The sequence below is a fragment of the Microtus oregoni genome, unplaced genomic scaffold, assembly GCF_018167655.1.
Source record: "Microtus oregoni isolate MIOR12 unplaced genomic scaffold, Mior012 000081F_ref0000091, whole genome shotgun sequence".
NCBI classification, from domain to species: Eukaryota; Metazoa; Chordata; class Mammalia; order Rodentia; family Cricetidae; genus Microtus; species Microtus oregoni.
The window spans coordinates 527,107-541,381 of record NW_024544541.1 but is presented as its reverse complement, the minus strand read 5'-3'; the positions used below and the strand labels follow the sequence as shown (position 1 = coordinate 541,381).

The 14,275-nt window shown below is 48.8% G+C and overlaps 1 protein-coding gene across 9 annotated transcripts in view; it reads right to left on the bottom strand.

The window, feature by feature from the left end:
• LOC121441719 (calmodulin-binding transcription activator 1-like) overlaps positions 1-14,275 on the bottom strand; it is an 840,008-nt gene that overhangs the window by 531,580 nt on the left and 294,153 nt on the right. For all 9 annotated transcript variants that reach the window (XM_041642950.1, XM_041642948.1, XM_041642949.1 and 6 more), the window contains one exon: positions 11,790-11,857. In XM_041642950.1, coding sequence (XP_041498884.1) covers positions 11,790-11,857 — 68 coding nt within the window. The remainder of the gene's footprint in view (positions 1-11,789; positions 11,858-14,275) is intronic.

The window sequence follows — 14,275 nt, the reverse complement described above, 5'->3', positions numbered from 1 at the left end:
GGTGGTGGGTAGAAGTGATTTGAAGCCATTAAAGAGAGACAGTGAAGTTTAAAAAAGTACCCCAATAAGAGTCAGAGAGACCTAGTCCCAATTTCTGTGGCTAATTAGCAGAGTAGCCTTGGGCAAGCAATACTGACTGAGCCTGCTTCCTCATTCATGAGCCGACTCTGAAGAAAGGATCTCTCCGTGTCCTATCTCTCTCCCTTCATTTCCTCTTCCCTCTCCTCTCCTCCCCTCTCTCGTTCTTCCCTCTCTGTCTCCTTCTTTCCTTCTCCCTCTTGCCCTGTTCTCTGGCTCCGCATATGCCACAGGCATTACCTCCTCCTCAGAACTGTGAAGACTTGAGACTAGATTCCAAAGGGGTTCGCAAAAACAGGAAACAACTCACACAGCCTGGGCACCTTTAACAGGGCTGTGCTCTTAGCAAATTAACACAAACCAGATCTAAAAGGGATCGATGGCTGGAGAACACAGACTTGACCGCTAGCTAGAGAGCGAACACAGACTCGACCAGAAGCAGCTGTTGCCCTGTACTGAGAGCTTTGGCGGATTAGGAAATTCCTACACACACCCAGAAAAACATGCTAAGAAAACCCTACAGCTATCTCAGACGCTGAGGTGCGTGCATGGGCGGGGGGGGGGGGGGGGGGGGGGGGGGGGGAGCACGTGAGAGCACACACGCACACGTGCTCGCGTACTCATTTCTTTCCTGGGATCCAGCCCCTCTTCACACCTGGCCTGGGCTAGCACACCATGCTGCAATTTGGGAATAAACAACAAACAGCTAAAAACAGCAGCTGAGGCTAAGGGCAGGGAGGAGCCCCAGCTCTGCCTGTCACATCATGATTCCTCACCCTGTACCTCATTGTGGGTCCCGGGGAAGCTCCCCGCAGACCTGCGGAAAGTTTCCAGAGCAATGGGCCTGTGACTTGTGTCAAACAGACCCTTCTCCAGAGGAAAGAGCCCGAACTCGCGGGCAGGGGGTAAACACACAACGCAATGACCTTAACTCAGTAAATTAATTCCAAAGCACAATTGTTTTCAATCTTCATTTAAAATTAGCCTTCGTTAATCTAGATTTAATGACATAGGAAATGGAAATTCCCTTAATAAAATAAGTTATGAATATTTATCATCCCATTTTACCTGAAAATTGAATAATTCATCAATTAACTTTACTATTAATTATTTAATGCAAAATTAATAAACTGAGAAACTTATACGTATCCTCACAGACCCTCTGGCACCAGCTTAAGAAATTAGGCCCTAGAGAAACAGTGTAGCTATGGGAAATCCCAACAGACACTGATGGGATGTGTAGCTAAGACCAGAAGTCTATTTTTAGAAGCTAACCCAAACTGCTTACTCATAAAGCGAACAGGGAGGTTTTAGGCCCCTCACCTTGGAATTCTGTACCACAGGCAGAAGGAGGAGGAGGAAGAAGGGGAGGAGGATGACAGCAACAAATCAAAGTTTGGCAATTCTTTCCACTTGTTCCAAACATTCTCAGGTGTTCGCCACAGTATCCATCGGTGGTAACAGGCTCAACATGCAAACAGAAACACCTAAAGGCCTGTCTCAGCCAGCCAGGTCCACAGCCTGGGACACCCCTCATCTGCCCTGAGCATCATTCAGGATACCCACTGATAAGGAAAGACTTAAGTGTGCAGAGAGGAGGAGAGGTATAGGTCACAGGGGTCACAGAAGGCAAAAGGACAATGGGTTGGGTGGGTGACACCCGAGCCCTTGTGTACCAGTTCCTCCACGCACCCGTGGGTCCTCCTGCGTCTTGAGTGATTTGGGTGAGACCACATGGTCTCCCACACACTATCCAGAAGCCAGTACTCCCATCTTCTCATCCATCATGAATGCCTAGGTTTCTCTACTCCACTTCATCCTTCCAGCTCCTTCTCTGCTCTGCCGTCCCAGAGAGGGCGAGACAGCAGTGTTAACGGCATCCACTCACTGTTCTTGGTTTGTTTTTCCTTTTTCTACATGTGTATGTGAAGAGGGCACGTGTATGCGTTCATGTGGGTATGTGTGTATACACACATAGGTGAATGAGCACCTGTGTGAGACAGGGTGTGTTGTGTGCGTGTGGAGACCGGAGGGTGATGCTTTGGTCTTCCTCTATCTCTTTCTCCCACAGGTTTTGAGACAAGGTCTCTCTGACCCTGGAACTTGCTAATTCACCCAGACTGGCTGAGCAGTGAGCTCCAGGGATTCTTCTGTCTCCTGAGCACTGGGTGGCAGGCCCATCTTTCCCATGGGTGTTGGGATTCAAATTCGGGCCCTCCTGTTTGCTCTAAATGCACTTAACTGGCCAAGCCATCTCCCCATCCCAGCATCCTCTTACTGAACTGCCCCACTCAAACTCTCCACTGAGAGCCTACACCCCACTTTCTACCCTCTCAACCCCTACCTCTTCATCCCCAGCTCCCCACACATCCCTTTCACTGACACCACCCCTCTCTGTTCTCCTGCGAGGACTTTTGAGCCAGTCTTACGCTCTCTTCCTGCACCCTGTGGCTCTAGGCAGGACATACAGCCATGGCTGATGGGCAATACTCTGCTCCCCTTCAAGTTCACATGTGCACTTCCAGAGAGGACTCCACCCTAAGCCTAGCCTCGGGATGGCCTGGCCACCGTCCCCATCCACCAGTCCTGACACAGAGGCTACCTCTCCTGGCACCCTCTTTCCTCGCCATCCCAGTTACCAAAAGTCACCCTAGCTGATTCAGCTCCACCCCAAAGCCCGACACAGTGCACAGCGATGCTCAAAGAATTGAATGACTCAATAGAGAGGAGTGCACACCAGTCAGCATTCATATGAAGGTGGCGATGTATAGTCCTGCAATTCCAGAAGACAGGAGGCTCCTTCTTGACCAGAGATAAAGGCAATGCTTGTTTGCCCAGACAGACTCTGTCCTCAGAATCAGAGGACAGATGTCCCAACGCCTGCTGGTCCAATGCATCATGGGATCCCCTGCCAGTGAAGGCAGAGGGCTGGCTCTTATGTGGCAAACGTGAGGATGGCACATTCACAGTGTAGGTCTCCTCTGTTTCACAGAGACACAGAAAGACTCCTCCGTTCCACTCCTCCCAGTTTGCTCTTTGCATAATTTTACTGCCTTTTTCTACAACTTTCCCACAGCCTGGCAGCGGGCTCTTCTAACTGATACCCCAGTCCAGGCCAGAGGGCAGACAGGGACTGGTTCTCCTCGGCCACAGCCTGGAACCCCTCGACAGATTTACCTATATGCTCACTCGCATGTTTTTAAGAAAGCTAAAATAATAAAAGAGCGTGGGCAACAGGAGCCAGAAGCAGGTCACTATGTGACCCCAGGAGGCTAGAGATGGGGCCAACAGTGTCTCCAGAAGGCACTAGAGACATGGCCTGGCTCCAGGAAAAAAGGGGGGTTGATGAGGTCAGCTCTCATGTAGGGGAGACCCGGCCAATCACCTTGCTTGGTGATTTTCTACTTATAAGTATTTTTTACTTATAAAGATTGCGGGCATGCTCCCCACCGCCCCTTCGGCTTTCCTATTCTCCACTGGAACTACGGGTTCTGTGAGTCTTTCCCTAATTAAAGCTGAAAATATTCTTATAATTTCTGTCTGCTCTTGCCTGGACTGTTGCATAAACTGGACACAAAGAACCCGCAGAAAGAGGACTACTGAACTTGCCTAAAGGAGAGATGGTCTTTCAGGGTTCCTAATTCATGAAAGAGTCTGCGAGACATTCTGCAGTACACAGCAGAAAGTGACTGAACTGTCTTTGAATTTTCCTGCTTCATAGAAATGTCTGCTGGATACTATGGGCCTGTAGGCCGAAGATGGATGCCCCAACGGTACAGAGGAACTTTGGGTGACTGTCCAGGCAGCGAGATGTCTCTGTCACTTCTAGAGTTTTGGAAGTTGCTTACCTCTTGTTTACTTAGGTAGTTTTATATCCTTCTGGAGTCTTTGATGGAGTTGAAGAATGGATAGTTATAGTTTTCCTTTGTTATGATAAAAGATAAAGTAGATATAAATATTGTAACTGTAATTCTTACTTGATAACTGTTTTGCTATATGTAATTTTACTATGTTAAAGTTAAAGCCTTTCTTTTTTGTTTAAACAGAAAAAGGGGAAATGATGGAGGTGGGTCTTGTATCTTATCTGTTGCTTTCATTGGTTAACTAATAAAGAAAACTGCTTGGCCTGATAGGACAGAAAATTAGGTAGGCAGAGTAGACAGAACAGAATGCTGGGAGAAAGAAGCCAAGTCAGTGAGTCGCCATGATTCTCTCACTCCAGAGAGACGCAGGTTAAGATCTTTCCTGGTAAGCCAGCTCGTGGTACTACACAGAATATTAGAAATGGGTTAGATCAATATGTAAGAGCTAGCCAATAAGAGGTTAAAACTAATGGGCCAAGCAGTATTTAAAAGAATACAGTTTCTGTGTAATTATTTCGGGGCGTAAGCTAGCCATACGGGCGGCCGGGTGCCGGGGACGCAGCCCCGCTGCTCTTATTATAATACTCTCAGATCTCACACCAAGGTCACTCAACACACACACATACGTATATACAAACATACATACATACATACATATACATAGACATATACACATATATACCCACACATAAACACATACATACACACAAAAACTCACAATATATAGATAAACATACATACTCATATTCGTGCTCCCTGGTGCCACAGTTGCTACTTTGCTAGCAGTGGTATAGCTTGTACTTGCTCATTCACCTGTGAGGAAAGTCTCCAAATGCCTGTGACATTGAACACATGACCAGGTCTCCATTCCATTGCAATACAAAAGTTACCACACTGGAATGAATGTTTTGTCCAGTTACAGTTGAACAGGATCCTTGAACTGACAAGCTGTTGCATAGCTGTTCAATCAGAATTGAGACATTCCCTGCTGGAGGGAGGAAGTGGACTGCTAAGACTCAGGAAGTGAAGGAAATAGTCTCAGGAAGTAAACAAAACCTACAAGGTTTAGGAAACTTTTGAAAAGTACAGACTTACAAAATTACAGCTGTCCAAGATTAAATAAGCAGAACAATTACTGGGGAGAGGAGACTCCACCCCTACCCCCACCCTGCTGTCTGCAAGCCATTCAGGGAGCCCCAGGGATGTGACTTTTGTGACAGTCACCCATGCATGGGCTTTTCAGTTATGCAGCTGCCTGGGTCAGCCATATTTCTCTAAGCAACACTTCAGACGTACTTGGAGTGGCGTTTCATTTGTATTTTAATAAATAAAGCTTGCCTGAGGATCAAAGAGTAAAACAGCTGCACTGGTCAGTCTTACAGACCAGGCAGTGGTGACACACACCTTTAATCCCAGTAGCCACACTAGTTGCTATAGAAACCAGGCAGATCATGTCCTTAATCCCAGTAGTGCACACCTTTAATCCCAGCCCTAGGAAGGATTATAAAACGGGAGGAGATAGCTCTCAGACACAGTCTCATTCTGAGATTCTTTCAGGTAGGATTGCCATTTCGGACTGAGGTCAGGTGGAGGTAAGAGCCAGTGGCTGGCTGCTTTGCTTTTCTGACCTTCAGGTTGAACCCCAATATCTGCCTCTGAGTTTTTATTAATCTTTCTACACGTACTCCTGTAAATAACCCCAATACACTCATTGGTTCGTTAATCTAGAGCAAGGTGGGGTTGTTCCATTTGTCTGTCCTCAGTGACCTGTCTGGAGTGGACAGACAATTGTTCACACAATACCTGGGTAAGAGAATACCCTCTCAAACTGGCCTCACCACCCTCCTACCCGCAGCACACAGAAACAGCCCCAGCCCCACCAGTTTTGCTCATCAGAAACTGGGGAAAAGCTGCAGCAACCTCAGAGTTTACAACCAACATCAAGGTCATAAGTTTGGCCATTTTAGAGCTCGCAGTCCAGTGGCACTGAGTGCTGTAGAGATGTCCCCAACTGTTTGTCTCCGTTCCTTCTCTTTCCCAGCCAAAACTGTCCCATTAAGGACTCACCCCAGACTGAGGAAATCGGCCATCTTTCTCTCTCCCCAACTTGACTCTTCTAGGCCCCTCATGTGTGCAGAACTGTTTTGTGTTTGCCCCTTTGTATCCAGCTCAGGTCGCTCAGATGATCTTCTTTAAGCCCCATGGTGTAGCTAGTGTGTGAATTAGGCATCTAGCTCTGGGAAGTTTGGCGTATCCCAGTGGAATCTCTTGTTATTTTTATTGTTCTATTCTGGTTTCTTGAGCACATTCACTAGGAATGAGTTTATCACTATCCATCCCAAAGTGGGTCATCCCCTTTGTCATGTATGCTGGGCCTGAGCAAGGCAATACCAGCTTCACAGGATCCATCGGATTCCCAAGTCCTCTGCTCCCAGACTGACTCCACCCCCTGGGCCCTGATTGACAGGTATCCTCCTCCAAGCAACACCCCTGCACCACAACAACTGTTGCCATAGTGTCGCCACCTAGGTAGCAAGTTGGCCTTGTCCTTGGAAATGTGCCTTCCTACTGGGAAGCACAACTCTGGACAGACAGTTGACCCATTGACATAAGCAAAGGAAGCCTTAGGGATCTAGTGAGAAGGAGGCCTGGGGAAGTTGCCAGGACCAGAGAAGGCAGCCAATGAGAAACAACCTAACGTGGATGTGAGAAGATAATGTGAGGCCCATAGCACAGTAAAGACAAAGATGGGGCAAGGAAGACAATAGGGGGCAGCGCAGCCTACTCTAACCACAGTGGGAGCTTGCAGGTGGGTATGAACTCAGTCAGGGATGTGAACTGAGGGGGCAGGCTGAGACCAGGAAACAACCCTAGCTAGTGTGGACCTGCTCTCCTAGGAAGTCTCCAAGGCTCTCAGGTAGAATCTGAGGCTAGACAAGGTGACGATGGGAAGGTTAATGGTGAAGGCGTACATCCCTGAGCAGAAGCACACAGAGAGATCCCAATGCCCGGCACACCTAAGAACGAACAGCGAGTTCTGAGCCTACAGAAAGCAGAGGGCAATGGTAAGTTTGCAATGTAGGCCCAGTGAGTGACTAGCCAGAGGCAGGGGACCAAAGAAGAGCCACAGGGAAGAGCAGGGCAGAGTTTAGTTGTCTTTGAAATACGAAGTGACCCTTGGGAGAACCAGGGACATCAGATGGTGCAAACCAGGGTATGTGTGACTGAGGGAAAGAGGCAGAGGACAGTTGAGATAACAACATGACATCCAGCGGGGCTGGAGAGAGGATCCAAGTCAGTGGTCAACAATATGACATCCAGGGACCTGGAGAGAGGATCCACATCAGTGGTCAACAATATGACATCCGGGGACCTGGAGAGAGGATCCACGTCAGTGGTCAACAATATGACATCCGGGGACCTGGAGAGAGATCTACGTCAGTGGTCAACAACATGACATCCGGGGGGGGGGGGGGGGCTGGAGAGAGGATCCACGTCAGTGGTCAACAATATGACATCCGGGGACCTGGAGAGAGGATCTACGTCAGTGGTCAACAATATGACATCCGGGGACCTGGAGAGAGGATCCACATCAGTGGTCAACAATACGACATCCAGGGACCTGGAGAGAGGATCCACATCAGTGGTCAACAATATGACATCCAGGGGAGCTGGAGAGAGAATCCACGTCAGTGGTCAACAGGAGGAAGCTCATTTGAGACAAAATGCCCACTCATGGACCTGAGGTCAAGACAACCTGAAAGGATAAAATGAGCCCCCAAAGCCTCCACATTCTCTTGCTGCCAGGTTTTTCTCTCCTCTCTCTGCCCTCCCTCCTTCTACTCGGAGTTTTACTGCTTACTGACTAAAAGCAAGTAGTGTTCATTATAGGAAAATTCTATTACTAGGCCTATGTGTTGGTGTGAATGCGCTATCTATAACAATCCAATTAATTAATTAGATAACTAATAGCATTCTGTAGCTCCCTTCTCACTGGCATAAACAGGATTCTTCCCAGGAGAAGGCTCTCACGTCTATCTGCAGCCTCACCCATCCTGGCTCACGGGGAAGATTGTATGCTTCCCAGGGAACGGGGAAGAAGTTATCAGAATTTCTAAATCGTGCCCTCCTTGATTCTATTCCCCACCCTGTGTTGTGCAGGGCCTGTTCCCACCATGCTGGTCCTGCACTGTCTGTGCCTCAGGGTGGAGAAGTGCTTAGGAGGCCTGCCTGGCTGGCACAGTCAACCCACTGGCTCAGAGGGATGCCCAGACTGGCACCTCTGTCTCCGAGCTGCTACTGAGAAACAGTAGAATGACTTCCAAGGCTTCCTTCTAACTCCTTGTCACCATGGACTACGTCTAGAGAGGATGAAGAGTTCTAGTGCCATTAAGCTCAGAAAATCCCATAGGCTTGCAGCCCTTCCCGCCTAGCAGAGCTATGGGGCAGACTTGAAGACTGGGGGTGGGGTGGGTGGTTATGAGAGTGCTCACAAGGCCAGAAGAGGATTCAGATCCTCCGTGGTTGCGAGTCACCAGGAACCAAACTTGCATCCTGTGGAAGAACAGAAAGTGCTCTTAGCTTCGGAGCCACACAGCCGCTAACCCATAGCAAGTGCCACGGGGTGCCGTGCTGATGTGCCGACCAGGCCTGAGGCTGGACGTGCAAGACAGAAGAACACGGAGAGAGGCCAGGGCTCTTGGGGCGCGGTACTCAGACTCCCACTTTTCACCCATTCCTGCTCATCCCACAGGTGCACACACAGGGAGAGTGCCGGGTATTTGGGTTACCTAAGAACAAAGCCAACTGAAAACTCCCCCATTACCACATACGCAGAGGCAGATAAGGGATAACTCACTAAATAGACAAACTCGAGTGACACCAAGCACTCTGAAAACCAGCTCAAGGAAGAGGGAATGGGGCCCAGGACAGGTATGGGCAGTATTCCTAAAACACCTCACAGAGAAAGGGGGCAGCCCAACCAAGGCCTGAAGGAGGAGCTAGGATAACATTCTAGGCAGGGAGAAGACTCTATTCCAAGTTCGTAAATCTGCACAGCAGGGTGGGGAGGGTGGAATGGAATCCCTGCAGTCTCCAAATGATAGTGTGATCCTGCCATGCACACAGCAAGTGTCAAACGAAGGTGTCCCCAAGGTTGAGTTTTCAGGCTTAAGGGCCCACCTGCTTATAGCACAACATAGGCCATCTGAGTGCTCCTCATTTGGTCCTGTGGCGGCCGCACTGCCACCCCAAGGTCCCTGACCTGGGACCATCTTTGAAGCACACCTCATTATGAACAGGTGTAAGGGGCTTCCAGAACCTTCTCTATAATTAAGATGGGCAAGGACAACGCTTATCCCTAGAACCCCAGAAAGCCTCAGAGACAGCAGTGGGTCCCTCCGCAGTTCCTATACCAACATCTATATGTGGACTGATTACAACAATTAATTTAATAAGGATTCTTCCACACAAACAATGTATCATTTTATTAGCAAACTCTATAAATGTCAACGGTGCAATTCATTCTTATTAATTTTCTAAAATGAAATTAACAGTAGCTGCAAACAAAACTTGCATTGCCTTCCCATTCAGCGGAGTATTGGTGCCATTAATTCCTTACTATCAGGAGACCAGCTTGTAGGAACTCAGCAGTTAACTGCACCAATTAATTTCAATCCTGGGAATGGTGGGGGAGGGAAACCAAACTCAACTCAACAACTAATTTAGGAAGGTCCTTGAACAACCAGGGCAACTTGTCCTCCTGGGACCAGGAGCTTTCAGGCGTAAACACGGTGTGTGCATGAGGCTGGACCAGGAGTCCGTGCGTGCGTTCACTCTGCCTGGAGCGAAGAAGCTCAGACTCCCAGAGCCGGAAGGAAATCCTGGCGATGTTTCCACAGGCCAGGCCACCAGCGGGCTGGGGGACACCACTCACAGAGAAGGGCAGTGACAGCCTGTGGCAGACATGGACACGCACACCTGCCAGGCAGGGTCATAGAAGGTATCTCCCTGCCCCAGGGTGCTCTTAATGATCCCAGGAAGACAGACTGGATGGATAAAGAAGAAAAAGGGAGGAGGCGCTTGGGGAACTGAGAAAGGGAAGGAGGGAGGGGGAGGGGGAGAGAGGGAGAGGGGGTGGGGCTTTTGAAAGAACTTAACAGATCCTCATAGTTGTCACAGCGCTACCAGGTGACAGCACCAAGCCTCAAATACAAATCTATCAACACGGGACCTTAATTCTTTCTCTTGTTTTGCAGTCCCTATACCCCATGACAAGAAGTCTCTTGATCAATTATACTCCAAAAAGTCAGAGTCCCAGTATGACCACAAGCTATATCCTCTTCTCGGTGGGGATCCCCAAATTTCTGGGCTGAAATGTAAGGGAAAATCCCAGCCTTGCAACATTCTAAAGCATTGTGGGCACAGCATGCATGCATGTGTGCAAAAACCGCCATATTCTGGAGATTTTCATTCCATTCCATACATAGCTCTCTCTCCCTGCTTGGATTCAAGGAGCATGGTGGCTAATATTATTAACCTAACAGAATCTAGAATCACCAAAGAGGACAATCTCTGGGTCTGTCTCTCGGCATGGAAGAGGGAAGACACACCTTAACTGTGGGTGGTAGCATCCCAGGGGCAGAAGTCCTGGGCTAAGAAATAAAGGAGAAGCGAGCTGAGCATCAGCATTCATCTGTTTCCTGAAGACTCACTGCGGCCCAGCAGCTCACCCTCCTGCCTCCACGCCTTCCTTGTCATCCTGAACCATTTAATCTCAAACCTTGAGCCAAAATAAGCCTTCGCTTCCTTACGTTGTTTTTTGCCAGGTGTTTTGCCACAGCAACAAGACACTGAATGAAGTAGACATTCGGTCTCGTGAAGAAACATTCTACACGCCAGAACTCATTCCAACATGGCTGAGAGGGGATAGATGGGCCAAACTCAGGACCAAGTGCAGAGAATCCTCATTCTAATGCCACAGACTTCTGTGCTCGTTGGTGTCGCAGACTGAGAACCCCACCTTTTAGCCTCCAGCCTGCAGTCAGTGCCCTGCAACCACCTTCCCGCTAACACAAGCACCTGGCCCTGTCACTGCTAATAGAAACGTCGTAGCAATTGGAAGAGAATGCCTGCAGATCTCTGATGGTTTAGCATGAAACATATCAAAAATAAAAACTTAAAGAGTTGGGAAGGAAATAAGAAACTGTCTTCAAAATGAACCCCAAGTCCCAGGCCCGCCATCCTTCACTGGTAATAACATCACTTCCGTGGGCAGGACACACATCGGCTATATTTTCACCAATTTTCTCCAGTCCCAGGTGGCAAGAGAAGTTAAGTGTTTGTGGCAGTTAGTGGGTTCAAGGACATTTACTGTGTAATATTTAGCCATTGCTTCTGATTTGGGAGCTCTCTCTCCCAGCAATCGAGAATAACCTGACTTTATTGATGTATAAAGCACACTGAGATCCAAGCAGCCGTTAAGTTCATTTTCCTTTTTAAAACGTATGCACCACGGATGGCATGTGGGTGCCTTTCCGAAATAAACTGCCCCCTGCGCCGCACCTGTCCTATGAGCTCTGAGTGCCCGGCTGAGGGATGGAGCCAAGAGCCACCCCGTGAAAAGTTCCGACAGCTGTTGCCCAGTGTCTAATCCTCCTCATTGCGTTCACCACCACTGTCTTGGACCAACTAATGAGTGCTCCCCTTCACAGGCCATCGGGCACCACAGGGCACTGCCAACTCATTACCCTGCACTGAATGACCGAACCCGGTAATCCACAAAAAAAAAAAATCAATCATAGAGTCTCACCATACAGAGTTGGAAAGCTGTGAGAGCTGGGGTATTACCTTGTCTTAGGGGATGTGGTTAGCCATTCTTCGTGCTTCTCAAATGTTATTAAATAAGCCGCAATTTCCTGCAACAGAAAAATAAAAAGATAATGATAACAATTAGTTCATGTTGGACCCTGAGAAGCAGAAAAAAAAAAAAAAGAAAAATCGTTATTTTTCTCAGCTGCTGTGCATCGTGGCCAGGCCAGAACTCGGATGCTTCTAGAAAAACTGTTGACCGGGACTCAGCCTCTCTTTTGATTCCCTGAGTCCTTTTCACTCAACCAGCCAAACAGCCACCATCAAAGCCTGGGTTTCAAAGGAGGAGTCAGTGACAAGGACAAAAATATTTCTCTGTGGAAGGAAAACATCAGAAACCCTTTGAGACCCCAAATGTCATTCATCTGAAGGAGATGGGGACACACGCGCCAGCAACAGGTCTCGGTGTGCACGCGGCTTCTCCGAAACAGGATGTCTTTCAGCTTCCTCACCAAAGAACTGCATCCTCTCAGCTTGACTCCCAGCCCCCACCCTGGAGCCAAATCAGAGAAAGACAGAGAGAGGAGAGAGAGGAGGAAGAGAGAGAGAGAGAGAGAGAGAGAGAGCTTTTCTCACTGTTAATTGATCTATTGAGCCGAGCCTCAGAGAGCCAAGTCAGCTGAGTTTCAGGCAAAGATGGAAAAAAATGTGAGCACCTGAAGGTAAATTAAATATTTATAAAGACAATAACATCATCACAGACAGAATTACTGATTTATTAATAATTTCCACAAGGAGCCAGTGAGTGACACGGCGTAAGTCATTGCCCCATCTCTAAGGCATGACACGGCCCATTACACCCAGATCCAAACAGATCTGCTAACATGAAACTGGCTGGGATCGTAAGTTAATTAAAGTTGGGCTGGTACACATTCCCCTGATCTTGGAGGGGATGTGACACGGAGATGCCACCAGGGACTGTGAGGGAAATGCAGAGCACGGGCCTGAGGCTCGGTCTGAGCTCTTGCTACAGCCACAGCTGCTCCCAGCTCCTTGGAGAAGAGCTCAACATCTGCCCAGAGACCAGCAGCCTCTTGGGCTCAGACAAAGTGGTCAGCAAGGGTCCACGTGACTCTTGGGAAAGGGAAGAGACATTCTCCACATCAGATATACAGGTCAGTTATTGGCAGAAATATAACCTGCCGTGCCATAAAGACCACCAGGGCCAGTGAAGACCAAGACCCCCTGGAGTCTTGGTAAATGGCCATTACCACATCCATTGGAACCAAGAATCCGAACCACCACAGCCTGGAAGACTGAACCATACAGCAAGAACTCAGGACACAGCAAGTGATGGCCAAGACAACCGCTTCTTTGTCCAAGTTCCTCTCATTGATTTTTAGCTAAAGAAAGAACGAGCCTACTGAGCTGTCATCCCTGAGCCTCTTGAAATTTGTTTCCTGTCTCTGAGAAAATCCTTCCCGAGGGTCTCACCAGAGGTCACTAACCCCATGCCCAGGCCAGCCCCCCTGCTCTGCTCAGGACTAGTCGTCCATTTTCTGTCCTCCCGCAGCACCTTCCTCATCACTGTGTGTATCCTAATTGTAGCATCCCCCATCAGACCATGCAAGAGTAAGGGCTACGTCATTACTGACGCAGTCACAGGACTCAATGGTGTCCTGGGGCATAGGGGGAAACCTGGAAAAAAAAATGTCTGTTAGGAGCAGGAAGAGTTGGTAGAGGGGTGGGTAAAGTGGTGAGGGGTGTAGATAGATGGGAAGGTAGCTGATTAAATAGGTGGGTGGATGAACAGGTGCACAGGTGGATGGACAGGTGGATAGACAGATACACAGTTAGATGGGCAGGTACACAGGTGAACAGACAGGTGCACAGGTGAATGGGCAAATACACAGATGGATGAACAGGTGCACAGATGGATGAACAGGTGCACAGGTGGATGGACAGGTACACAGGTGGATGGACAGGTACACAGGTGGATAGACAGATGTACAGGTAGATGGGCAAATACACAGATGGATGAACAGGTGCACAGGTGGATGGACAGGTGCACAGGTGGATGGGCAGGTACACAGGTGAATAGACAGGTGCACAGGTGAATGGGCAAATACACAGATGGATGAACAGGTGCACAGGTGGATGGACAGGTACACAGGTGGATAGACAGATGTACAGGTGGATGGGCAGGTACACAGGTGGATAGGTGCACAGGTGGATGGGCAGGTGCACAGGAGGATAGACAGATACACAGTTGGATGGACAGGTGTATAGACAGGTGTACAAGTGGATGGGCAAGTACACAGATGGATGAATAGGTGCACAGGCGGATGGACAGGTGCACAGGTGGATGGAAAGGTGCATAGGTGAATGGGCAGGTGCACAGGCGGATGGACAGGTGCACAGGTGGATGGAAAGGTGCATAGGCGGATGGGCAGGTGCACAGGCGGATGGACAGGTGCACAGGTGGATGGAAAGGTGCATAGGCGGATGGGCAGGTGCACAGGCGG